The following is an 11,441-nucleotide window of genomic DNA, read 5'->3' as shown; positions in this document are numbered from 1 at the left end:
GGACTCAGATCAGGAAGTTCTGATCACTTTGAGTAAATTAACATATCAAAGAAAGGAAAACTATAAAGTGATTTAACAAATACAAGCTTTTTATGTAAAAGTTTTCTTTTGAAACGTTCTTGTGTACGTTTATGTAGCTTTTCTTATTTATATCACTCTGTTCAAATTGTTCTTCATTAATAAAAATATCTGTTTCATAATGTAATTTTACAGCTTTTCTTTATTTAACTTTTCCCCTTTTCTTTTTATGTGTATAATTGACATGTTCATTGTAAAGGTTGAATATTTGTTATTAATAATTTAATAAATGTTTGAAAGATAACTTTGAGTAAACCTTTCTAGAATCGTGTTTTTTTTATTTGATCGTTAAAATTAATATGAAAATAACAGGTAGTGTTCTGGCTTTTGTTGAAACAAGTATCTTTGTATTAGCATCTATTGTATTATTGCTCTTGTATGACATATCGCTTATTTCTCCCCGAACTCTCTGTAAGTCACTTTGGATAAAAGCATCTGTTAAATGACTGAATGTTAATTCATGTGTAAAATAAATGAACTCGACCTTGAAAGGCCTTAAAATATGAAGTGGGCTTAATCACAAAAACCTTTAAAGTATTGAAAACCTGATCGTTTAATGACTGAAAGTTGTTCAAAGGGTTTGATGAATTATAGTTCATTACTAGCAGAAAACTAGAAATGTTTAGATAGATAGATGCTTGTGTGATGGTTTGTTTCCAGCAATTAAACTCACAGTATTTTAATGAAACATTCGTCAATAGACAATTACAAGTAGAACACAAAGTTTTCTTTCCAACTTTCAGTTATGGTTTGTTGTAAACCCCAGAGACAGAATCTCATTTACCTGCTATAGATTTTGGATGTGTGGATGGCAGTGGTGCAGTTTATCAAATAAATGAGAAGACACTCAGCAGCATTAAACTTTCATTCAGATCAGCTGCTTGTGCTGATGACACAACCGTATTGTCTGATTGTGTGGAATAAAGTGAATAATGACATCAGAATGAGGGATTTCTCCTGCGCTCTGGGTGTTATTGGCTTCACCTCTGGATGTATTCACTTTAGTTCACTTCAGTAAGGACAGGAGTGTTAATGCCAATGTCCATGTCCACCCCGCTGGCGTATTCTTTTGGTATTGCAAACGTATGTAAAATGTTAGATATGATATGATGTGCGCTGGTGGAGATCTGACAGAGTGATTGAGTTGTGTTGTTGACCAGCAGGCGACCATCTTTCTTCCCTGTAACTAAAGGAGATTTATTGTTTCATTTATCCTGACTGCATTGAACTCTGCTAACCTTATAGAAGACAAACTAAACCGTTTATTGACAAAGAGTAAATTTGCATTTACATTTGGTCATTTAGCAGACGCTTTTATCCAGAGTATGTAGGTTTATATGCTACCTTCTTCCTCGTTCTTTTTTTTCATTTACCCTTCTCTGAGAAATATGTCATAATATTCCAGTAAAATGGGCTGCAAACATCTCTTTGATTCGGCCTCATAATATTCATTCGCCACAGTGACTTTAAGTGCATTCAAGCTAACATTTTATATTTGTCCTTCTAAAGTAAGTGCACAGAAATACATGAAATGTTTCAGGAGAAATAAAGACGGAAGTTCCAGACAGAGAAGAATTCTAATGGCTTCTGTTGTGCATCTCATTTGTAAATCGTGTCTGCTGCCGTACACCTCACACAATTCTTTATTATCCTCATGTGATGATCTATCTGTTTTTCATAAAACACATACTGTATGAAAAAAAGACTGAAGTTTTACTATTTGAAGTTTCATTGTATTTCCATTATGTAAAAGTATAACAATGCAAACTCTAAGCCGGTCCATTGCTGTTCTATCAGAATTAAGAAAGTGAAAATGAAGATTTCAGCATGATCTTTCAGATCTCAGAGGTGTTCTGTGTGGGCTTTGATCTCTGTATTCTTGATATGTTTCTGACTAATAGTCTCGTCTTCATGTGTTTTTCTCTGAGGGTCCAGGAAGCTGTTGAAGGTCTTTGATATAAGTGCAGAAAAAAGATGGTGAGGGAACGCGCGAGGAGTTCCTAGTAATTGAACTAACGGCAGATTAAAGGTATATCAAAGAGTCAGGAGCAGACCCGATGAAAACCATTACTGCAAATCTGCAGGAGGAGATGAACGGCTTAACCCGATTTCATACAGAAGTCACACGCGCGCACACACACAGAAAGTCTGCCATCTCAGCATGAAGGTATTAATAATTCAACATCACTCTTTACCCCCGGATCCATTCAAACACTCATTTATCTGACCATAATGACTCTTAAAGACTCTTTAAATCATGCTCAGTGGTGTCAAACAAACAGCCAACACAAACACAATGAATATTTAAAGGGACCGTGTGTAGCCAGAATACAGACTGTTTACTCATTATGTGTCATTTTAAACCCGTATCACAAAATCATGCGCTTCAAAGAGTGTGCACGACTCAAATATAAAATAATCAGAATTGTCTATTTTATAATAAAATATAAATGTGTTGATTCTGTCTATAACACTGTTTGGGATTGATATTGTTTACAGTTTTTTGGGGAATATTTTTAATATGTGTTCATTAACTCATCCCTTTCTCTGTGTGTGTGTGTGTGTGTGTGTGTGTGTCTGTGTGTGTGTGTGTGTGTGTGATCATCTTTGTGTGATCTATTAATTCCACATCACAGTGTGACAGCGACCTAAGTTTGTTGCATCACTCACAATGAAGGCAGCACCTCTGTACCCCTTATGTGTGTGTGTGTGTGTGTGTGTGTGTGCGTGTGTGTGTGTGTGTGTGTGCGTGTGTGTGTGTGTGTGCGTTTGATGAGGTGATACATGTGTGATACCGTAAAACAAGAAATGTGACAAATGACGGATTTGTAGGGTGGGATGGAAGGAAATGTGAAGCTGTGGGATGACATGTGTGCTATTGTTGGAGAGGTAATTGTAGGTTGCCAAGCAACAAGCTTCTCATAATGTAAAGTAGTCAATGAACACTCAAAGTCTCTCTTTTGAATGTATAGTTAGCAGAACTACAAACAAAGATCACTGGACACGTGCAGATCATCAGTGTGTGCGTGTGTGAAGTCATCTGATGGAGGGGGTTATTTGAGGACGTGTTAGATGATGTGGGATTACGGTGTGTACAGTTCAATAACAGATTGGTTTGGTTAATGCAGTGGTGAAGCTCAGATTGCTTTCTCTGATTGCAGGTTGTTTGCTTGAATAAGTTAAAGCCTTTGAGTCCTGACCCGGAGATTTAAATCCCATTGAGACCGGTTAGGTAGGATTGTGTCTCATGTGAGAGTTTCACCGACACTCATTCTTGCTTGTCTGTCATTTTGAGTAGAATTCGTGTGTGCATGTGTATATGGAATATTGTAAATATTTCTTCAAATATCAGGATGACTGAAGTGACAGCAGATTACAGTGACAAACTTTCAGGGTGAAACATAAAGATGATCTGTCCTATTGACGGCTTTGCAACACTTTATAGACGTCCATGAGTGTCAGTCACATCACATCAGTCTATTCTCTTTCTGTATAACACAAGTCATATAATCATATTATCATAGACGTTTGGTTATTTTCATTCTTTATGGAAGAACAGCATGTTTGACGTGGTGGAACAATGCAGATGTGTATTTGTTCCTGAAGTTTTAGACTCACGTTAATATTAAACCCAGTCAAACAAGAAAACCCATCCTGCTGTTTAGAGAGATTTCCAGCGATGTACAGAAAACTGCCACAATCAGCTGATTCCAGATCATTTGTCAGGTTTAATGCTGCATTCTTTATGATCAAACGCTGTTTAATCTGAGATGTCTCTGAAAGTTCAGCATGAATTAGTCAATACTCTCTCTTCCTTTGTGTCGCTTTAATTATGCAGGTCATTCTTCACTCCCTCAGGCTCTCATGCACCAAATGAAAACACAATCAAACAGAAGTCTAAAATAAACCTTTCTTTCTTTCTTTCTGATCTGTTTGTTTTGGTCCTGTTTTATTAGTAAAGGACCACTTTGTTTGAACCACTTTGTCTTATAAGCAGTTATAGCTGAAGTAAGTCTGTAAATGGGACACTGTCATGTGTTGTTTTTGATGCACAATATTCATTTACAGGTATAAGCCAATGTTTTGTCTCTCAGGTTTTTTTCTGTCTATATGCCATAAATTAGGCATTACTGCTCCATTTACATGTCACATATTCTTCATTTTCTCCTCCTCAGACGCTTTCCTCTTTTCTTCTTCTTTATTGTCCACGTGACACCACAGAGACGCCTCGACCTGCACGGAGGAAATTTACTCTCCGAGTGATATAATAGACTTCAGTCTGGATGTCACGGGTCAGCCGTCGGCTTTCAGAGATTTCCTGTGAATAAGAGCTTCTGAAATGATGAGAGCATTTACAGACTTCAACTCTTTCTGAATGGATTCCATTAGATGAATATTGTAAAGAGGTTAATGTTTAATTACAGCCATTAGAGGGTTTAGTGGCTGTTCATCATCATGATATTTCACAGTTACGTGAGTGTGTGTTGTCTCTTGAATACATCCTTATATTATAGTGAGATGGTTGTTTCTTTGAGAACGGTTTACTCACAAGAGCATCCCAGTGTGTGCTACATGTAACATTTCTTGATGAAATGAATCTTTATTTGTTGTAAACGCTGTCACATTTATTAGATCAAACATGTGATTGCAACAGCAGGTTTCATTATCTTTAATGAATAGGCCGCGCTTATGTCAACTTAACCACATTTTGCTTTAGCGACCGATTAAAATGTATTAAGAACGCACATTGAGAAGTTTGATTTGTTGTTGGTTCGTTGAGTTACATTTGCATTTAGTCATTTACAGTAGCAGACGCTTTTATCCAAAGCCACCTACAAAGTGAAAGCAATAGAAGCAATTTGTGCAACAGAAGAACAACAATGCACTGGTGCATTAAAGTGCTCTCAGTTAGCCTACCACAGTACCCGTATACATTTTTATTTGTTGATGAATCAATCAAATGCTGTTTTGTTTCCAGAGTGACACAATCTTTCTGCCACTTTGTTTGCTATCAAGTAAGTTGCCCAGAGTATCAAAGTGATTCATACACATGTACAGCTCCACAAATCTCTATAAGATGGTATGAGATCCCTGGGCAATTTCTCTCTCTCTCTCTTAAGTGCATCTGTCTATCTCAGATCAATCGTCAGCGTGTATTTGCTGACAGGATCAATAACACAGGCGGGATAGAACTTGAAAGATATTAGACCCATAAAAGACCAAGTGCAGGAACATTAAGGGAAATTTCTGCTTGTTTGGTAAAGACACAGACACACTCAATCCTGATCTCAGTAACATTGTGATAGTGATCCATGAGAAATGAGCTTTCCTGCGAGGACTCTGAAAACATGATGTCTCTGAAGAACTATAGCTCAGTGGTTAGATCTGGCACTAGCAATGCCAAGGTCATGGGTTGGATCCCAGGGGATTGCACATAGAATCAAATGTGTAGTATAATGCAATGTAAGTCGCTTTGGATAAAAGCATCTGCTAAATGCATAAATGTAATGTTCTTCTCCTGTGGAATGCATGTGTGTGTTTGTTTCTGCCATGTATTATGTTTTTGCGCTGTCCCATAACATATTCAACATTACATTTACATTTAGGAGATGCTTTAATCCAAAGTGACTTTATTTTACAGTGGCACATTACCGCAGAGCAATCAGGGGTAAGGTGCCTTGCTCAAGGGCACTTCAGTCATGACCTGCTGGCACTGAGATTCCAACCGGCAACCTTCTGATCAACATTTACACAGGTATCTGCAATCCCCTGGGATCCAACCCACAACCTTGTTAACACAATGCTCTTAACACTGAGCTACAGGAAAGCTTAACATACATCCAGTAAGAGAAAATATTCAACATTCCCTTCACTCTTAATGTAGTGTGTTCGCTAGCATCAGTAAATGTTTGCAGTGGACTAGCTCAACTCTGTCTGGTCTTCACCAATAAGCTGTTGTGTGATGGGTGTTCTTACTCAATAAGGCTGCCGTGGAATCATCCAGGTGGATGTAAATGCACATTGGTGGTGGTTGAGGAGATTCCCCCTTTAATGTAAAGCGCTTTGAGTGCCTAGAAAAGAGCTATGTAATGTTTACGTAACAAATGATCTCAACACCATCACACGTGACATTTTTTTATAGAATGAAGATCTCTGAAGTGTGTTGAAGTCAAATCTCTTATTAGCACAAAGTGATGAAAACAGAAACCGTGTGACGCATTCTTGCTTTTTCATGAATTAATCAACTGTTCAGAACAAATCAGTTGAATGAACCCTTCTGTGACTGACTCTTTATTACAGTCATTTCCCACCTCGTACTAGCTTCATGATTAAAATACTAATTTCATATTTTTTCATATTCCAAGTGTTTAAACTATTATCATTTTAAATGTATAATTAAGTAAATCTCTGAGAATTTTTTTAAAAACTCGTTTCTGTTTGGTACAGTGACTTGACTTGATCTTTAGAAGGGCTCGACTGGACTAGACTGGACTGGACTGGACTGGACTTGCTTGGTTTGTTTGCACTGTGACTTGAGACTTGAACATGTGTGACTTGCCCCACCTCTGGAAACCGAACATATTCATCCGCACATTACAGCAAACAGCTGTTCTTCTGAGTAACTTTGACTCTTCATGACAATAAACTTAATCACAGAGTCATTTAGAACAGCAACACCAACAAAGTGAGTTCATTCTTTCCCTTCTTGTCAACAGAAGACACCTTACAAGTCTTAACCTGGGTGACAAGTCATTTTCATGGTGCTTTTTCCACATACATATTTCACAGAGCTATTTCAAAGAAGGCAGCTTTACAGAAAACCATGACTTAATGTCTAAAGCCTCCAGTGAGCAGCAACTCAACATGTTGAAGTAGTGCGGATATAAAACAAGACAAGACAAGTGGAAAAAAGCTTTACTGCCAAAAAACGAAATTCTGTCATCATTTATTCGCCCTCACGTCACTCCAAAGCTGCATGAATTTCTTCTGCGGAACAAAGAGAAGAACGCCTGACAGCTTCAGTCTCCATTCGCTTAAAAAAAGAGCGGCGTCAACATTCCAGAAAACTATACTGTATGATTCTGGATCTTTACTTGTTGGCCTAAAACACCCATTGACAGGAGAAGGAAATCCGATTTCATGTAGAGAATCCAAGTTAAACCCTCTTTTATGGGTGCACAGTCCCACAGACGGAATTGTGGGTAATCCAGCATCTCTGAAGGCCAATTATAATGAAATCTTCTCGTGACAGAATGTGCATTGCTCTTTAATGTCAGTCTGGCATTTTAAATGCTCGTCTTTTCACAAACAACCCTCATCATCTCTCGACCGCCCGCTGCGTCTGAAGGGTAGAGACACGCGTGCTCAGCGCCAACGCTAAAATATACATGCTGCTAACTGACACAGCCATCTTCTCTCCTCGCTCTTCATTTCATCCTTGTGCCTTCAGCTTCCATCCTCGTCACTGAGTTTCTCTGTGATTCTGTCCCGGAGAACATCTTCACATGTGAAAATCCTAACATTTGCTTTCATGTGAAGTCCTTTCAGAGGAGACCAATGTTTGGTAGAGAGTACACAAAGAGAGCAAGACTGTGTAAGAAATACATTTGGATTTCACGTCTTTAAATGCGCTTTAGAGTTGGTGGCCTACTTTATGACTGGATGTCAGTGTTTAAAAAGAGAGAAGCTTGAAGAATTCTTCAGCCCAGTATGAGGGAGTGGAGAGCTCAGCGTGAACCCGGCTCATCCTCGACTTCACAGCATCGTGCTGGGACTGATAGTGAGAGTAGTGAACGACTCTTTCATCTGATGCCTGCATCCCCGCTCATGGAGGATTGTGAGCTTTGTCTGAAGTTACTGTGCTTGTCTGAGGATGTTTTTGGATCATTCTGCGTCTCTCGTCCTGCTGTGCTCAGTGGATTGAGAGAGAGAGAGAGTTTCTGATGTATGACCTCAATATGACAACATTCTGTCTTTGAAATTATACCTGTTACAGCCCTCGAAGCAACGACAATACTGCAGTATAATGCGCATCATTATCATGAGATCGATAAATGAACGCTTTCAATAGACCTCCATTTATAAACAAACTCAAAGTCCATCATGATTGAAGAGAAACATACACAATATTAGTTATAGTTATTTCATATCATCAGTTTGTGTAGGATCCGCTTTTATTTCAACATGACACAAAGCAAGATAAAAATCTGAAATAATGTGAAACCTGCTGAACACATCAGTGACTTTTGAACAGGACTACAGTCATTTCACAACAGAAAACCTCCCGTGATCATGCTGAATCCTTTAATCTGGTACAGTTTAGTTTCACTGGAATAACTGGAATAAACAAACATTGTTATTAGAAGTCAGGCGTGTCAATAGTTCTTCCCATATAGTGTTTGTGAATTAAGAAAAAGGTTGTGATATGTAATGTTTGAATGTGATTACTTTCCCTTTGTTCAGGCATCATGTTCACCACAGCCAACACTTTTAAAACACTCGATTTTCAAAAGTCATGAACGTGTGACGTCATCATGACTGCCCAAAGATGAAGATACAGCCATGACAACACAGTCTCAAGAGAATTGTAATCTATTCATTCGTGTTCATCACACAAACATGCCCCTGTTTTCGTGTCACCCAGCTGATCACTTTCAGTCTATCATATTTTCATTTTGTATGCGGTATATGTATAAATATATATCAACGCAATCTGATGGGAATTTGTACCTATTTTACAAGCTGCCTCATCCGTGTGAGTTGATGTTTCCTACGATCTCATTAGTATGTTTTGTAATGATTTGACTTTGCCGCTGTGACGTCAGGATTAGGGGCGGGGTTAGAATAAATATATATGTATAAATAATGACAGTATGGATATACTAAGTGTGTAACTTTGGTTTGAGAAGTAGGGGGTCCCTAGTGGAAATGACACCCCTGGGGTATACTGTATGAGTGATGTCCACACTTCCACAGGCTCAGGTCACTTCACGTGTGCGTGTGAGATCTTTCTCACTCAAATCCTATGATCTCTCTCCGAGTAATAGATTTCTCACATCTCAGCCTGATCACATTAAATCTGATGATGTTTTATTACTGTGCAGTAATCCGTGATTATCCCGTGACTTTGGCCAGAGTGGGATTTACACCGGTCACCTCTGGAGAGAAGAAGAGAATTCACACTGCTGCTTCATACTGTTTTCACACACAATGTAGATTGAATGTATTTATTTCCAGAATGATCAGAACAGACCAAGCAGCACGATGAGGTCATGTGACAGTGATACTGTTTTAAAAGATTGCGTTACTCCTAAAATGTTCGAACTAATGAAAAAATACAATTAGACACACGCAATTAAAAACATGTTATTTTTAATAATAACATCAAAAATATACAGTGTGTAAGCAAAGATAAATGAAAGATAGCTTAAAAGGAATATACAGTCATCACAATATTACAATTATATCATAATCACTGGTATTTTTTACCATAAATTGCTGACAGCCCCAGCTGTTCTTCATTCTTCACTGTTGCATTGATTCAATAGAAGAAATCATCTTCTACAGCGTCTGTCTTCACAACGTCTTCTCCTGCTTTCCGCTATGACATCAAATCAGCAGATTTTCAGTGTCAATTCTCCATCTGTCAGATATTTGGAGTCATTTCCACACTGTGGAGTCACACAAGCTGTTTCCACTGCTAATTGAAGTCTGTTCCTAATGTAAACTACAGGCTTTATCTCCATCACCTTCAGAAGAGAAGAGTCTATGAAATATCACACATGAAATCATCTTTCTAACCTTCCCTGACCTTGTGTCTCAGAACGCTTCAGACAGTCACCTGCTTCATTATGAAAAATCACAAATCATGACATTCAGCGCTCGCTGTATTGTGGCTTCATTCAGAGCACTTGTTCTTAAGAAAGCAGTTTGAATAGTCAAGGTTCAGCTGAGACTTTTATTCACAGAGAAGTCTGATCAATGAAACACGTGCAGCTCAGCTATGGTCATATTTTAGCCTCTGGACATCAGTAATTTAAGAGCGACTTTATCTTCATTACAAGTGACATCAAACGCATTGAGTGTGTGTGACTCTCTCTCAAACACACACACACACGTCCTTTATAAACCCACTGAAGTTTAGTTCCCTTGGATCTTTAAATACAGCTTTTATGTATTCAAACACCTGAGCTCTTACAGAAATCACATGTGTGTGTGTGTCACATATTCTCTCCGTATGTAAAAGTTCCTGTAAAGCGTCCAGTTGTCATTTCTCTTCGTTTGTGTTTAAAGTAGGTTTGGTGTAAAGAAAAATACATTTCAGAGAAATCTTTGCGAACCCTTGCGGCCAGATGTGACTCATGATGAAAGCCATCGGATCAGTAGCTACACAGCAGACGTCGCATTTTAATGTTGTTATTTTAGGAGCGACGTCATCTGATTTAAATGTAATCGGAAGTAAATATATTCGGTTATTATACTTGAACGCGTGCGCACGCGCATCTGTCACGCCGGTCCAGAATCCCGTGATGCTCCGCTCCGGGTTTTGTCGGTGTAGTGGCCGCTGACTCTCACACGTTTGCTGTAGTCGAGCGCTTCACTGCGGTAGATGTGTCGTTAAATCTGTTGAACGTTCAGTGAAACGCCGGTCGGTCTTCAGCCCGCTTGCAGCCGCTGGTGTGTTGGAGTCGGTTCGGGCGTCCGCTGATGCTTTAATACCCCTTCTGTTCTTTAAGTTGAAGAAAACACCGGAGCTCTCGCCGTACCGTTTGCGACTCTTGACCGGAGAGATCAATGTATATTATTCGGCGGAGCGTGAAATCTTTCAGGACAACGTTGGTCGTTTTTGTTTAAAACGGTTCCGGTCAGTGAAACTTTACCTCAGAGAAGATCACGGTGGAGACCTCGCGGGTGTTTTGTGTAACGTTATTTATTTTGTACCTCCGAAAGTGATGGCGGGGCGAGGAGGAGAGATGCTCGTGCTGTTCGCGGGTCTCACCGTGTTCCGGTTCGCCGGAGCGAGTAAAGGTGAGTTTAGTCGCCGCTCGATGCGGTTGTGAAACGAATGTCAGTTGTCTTCTTCACTAACAACATAACTCGTTTACTAGTCTTCTCTGCACGTGATGGTTATTGTGTGTGTGTGTGTAGTGTGTAAAGATCACGTTTGGTGACGGAAAGGTTCAATGCTGAATAGTCTCTGTTAACGAGGTGATACTGGGATGTAACGTTAGTAAGTGTGACGTCAATCTATGATGAATGACAGATCAGTGATGGATGAATGAAGTCACGTTACATGGAAGGAATTCATCAGATGCTGCAGAGAATGTGTTGAACATTTGTCATCGGAATGTAGAGCAGATCCC

General features: G+C 39.1%; 1 protein-coding gene across 3 annotated transcripts in view; it reads left to right on the top strand.

The window, feature by feature from the left end:
* The first annotated feature begins 10,651 nt into the window (after window positions 1-10,651).
* Window positions 10,652-11,441, top strand: part of neo1b (neogenin 1b) — a 48,308-nt gene continuing 47,518 nt past the window's right edge. Inside the window, exons 1-2 of one of the 3 annotated variants that reach the window (XM_079450760.1) lie at window positions 10,652-10,942; window positions 11,029-11,106. In XM_079450760.1, coding sequence (XP_079306886.1) covers window positions 11,031-11,106 — 76 coding nt within the window. In that variant the 5' untranslated portion in view covers window positions 10,652-10,942; window positions 11,029-11,030. Of the gene's footprint in view, window positions 11,107-11,441 lie in introns of all 3 variants that reach the window. The other 2 variants (XM_079450759.1, XM_079450761.1) reach the window with 2 other exon arrangements.

This window comes from Barbatula barbatula (genome assembly GCF_947034865.1).
Source record: "Barbatula barbatula genome assembly, chromosome: 25".
Lineage (NCBI taxonomy): Eukaryota > Metazoa > Chordata > Actinopteri > Cypriniformes > Nemacheilidae > Barbatula > Barbatula barbatula.
The sequence above is the reverse complement of the archived record's forward strand: the minus strand, read 5'-3'. Positions and strand labels throughout refer to the sequence as shown.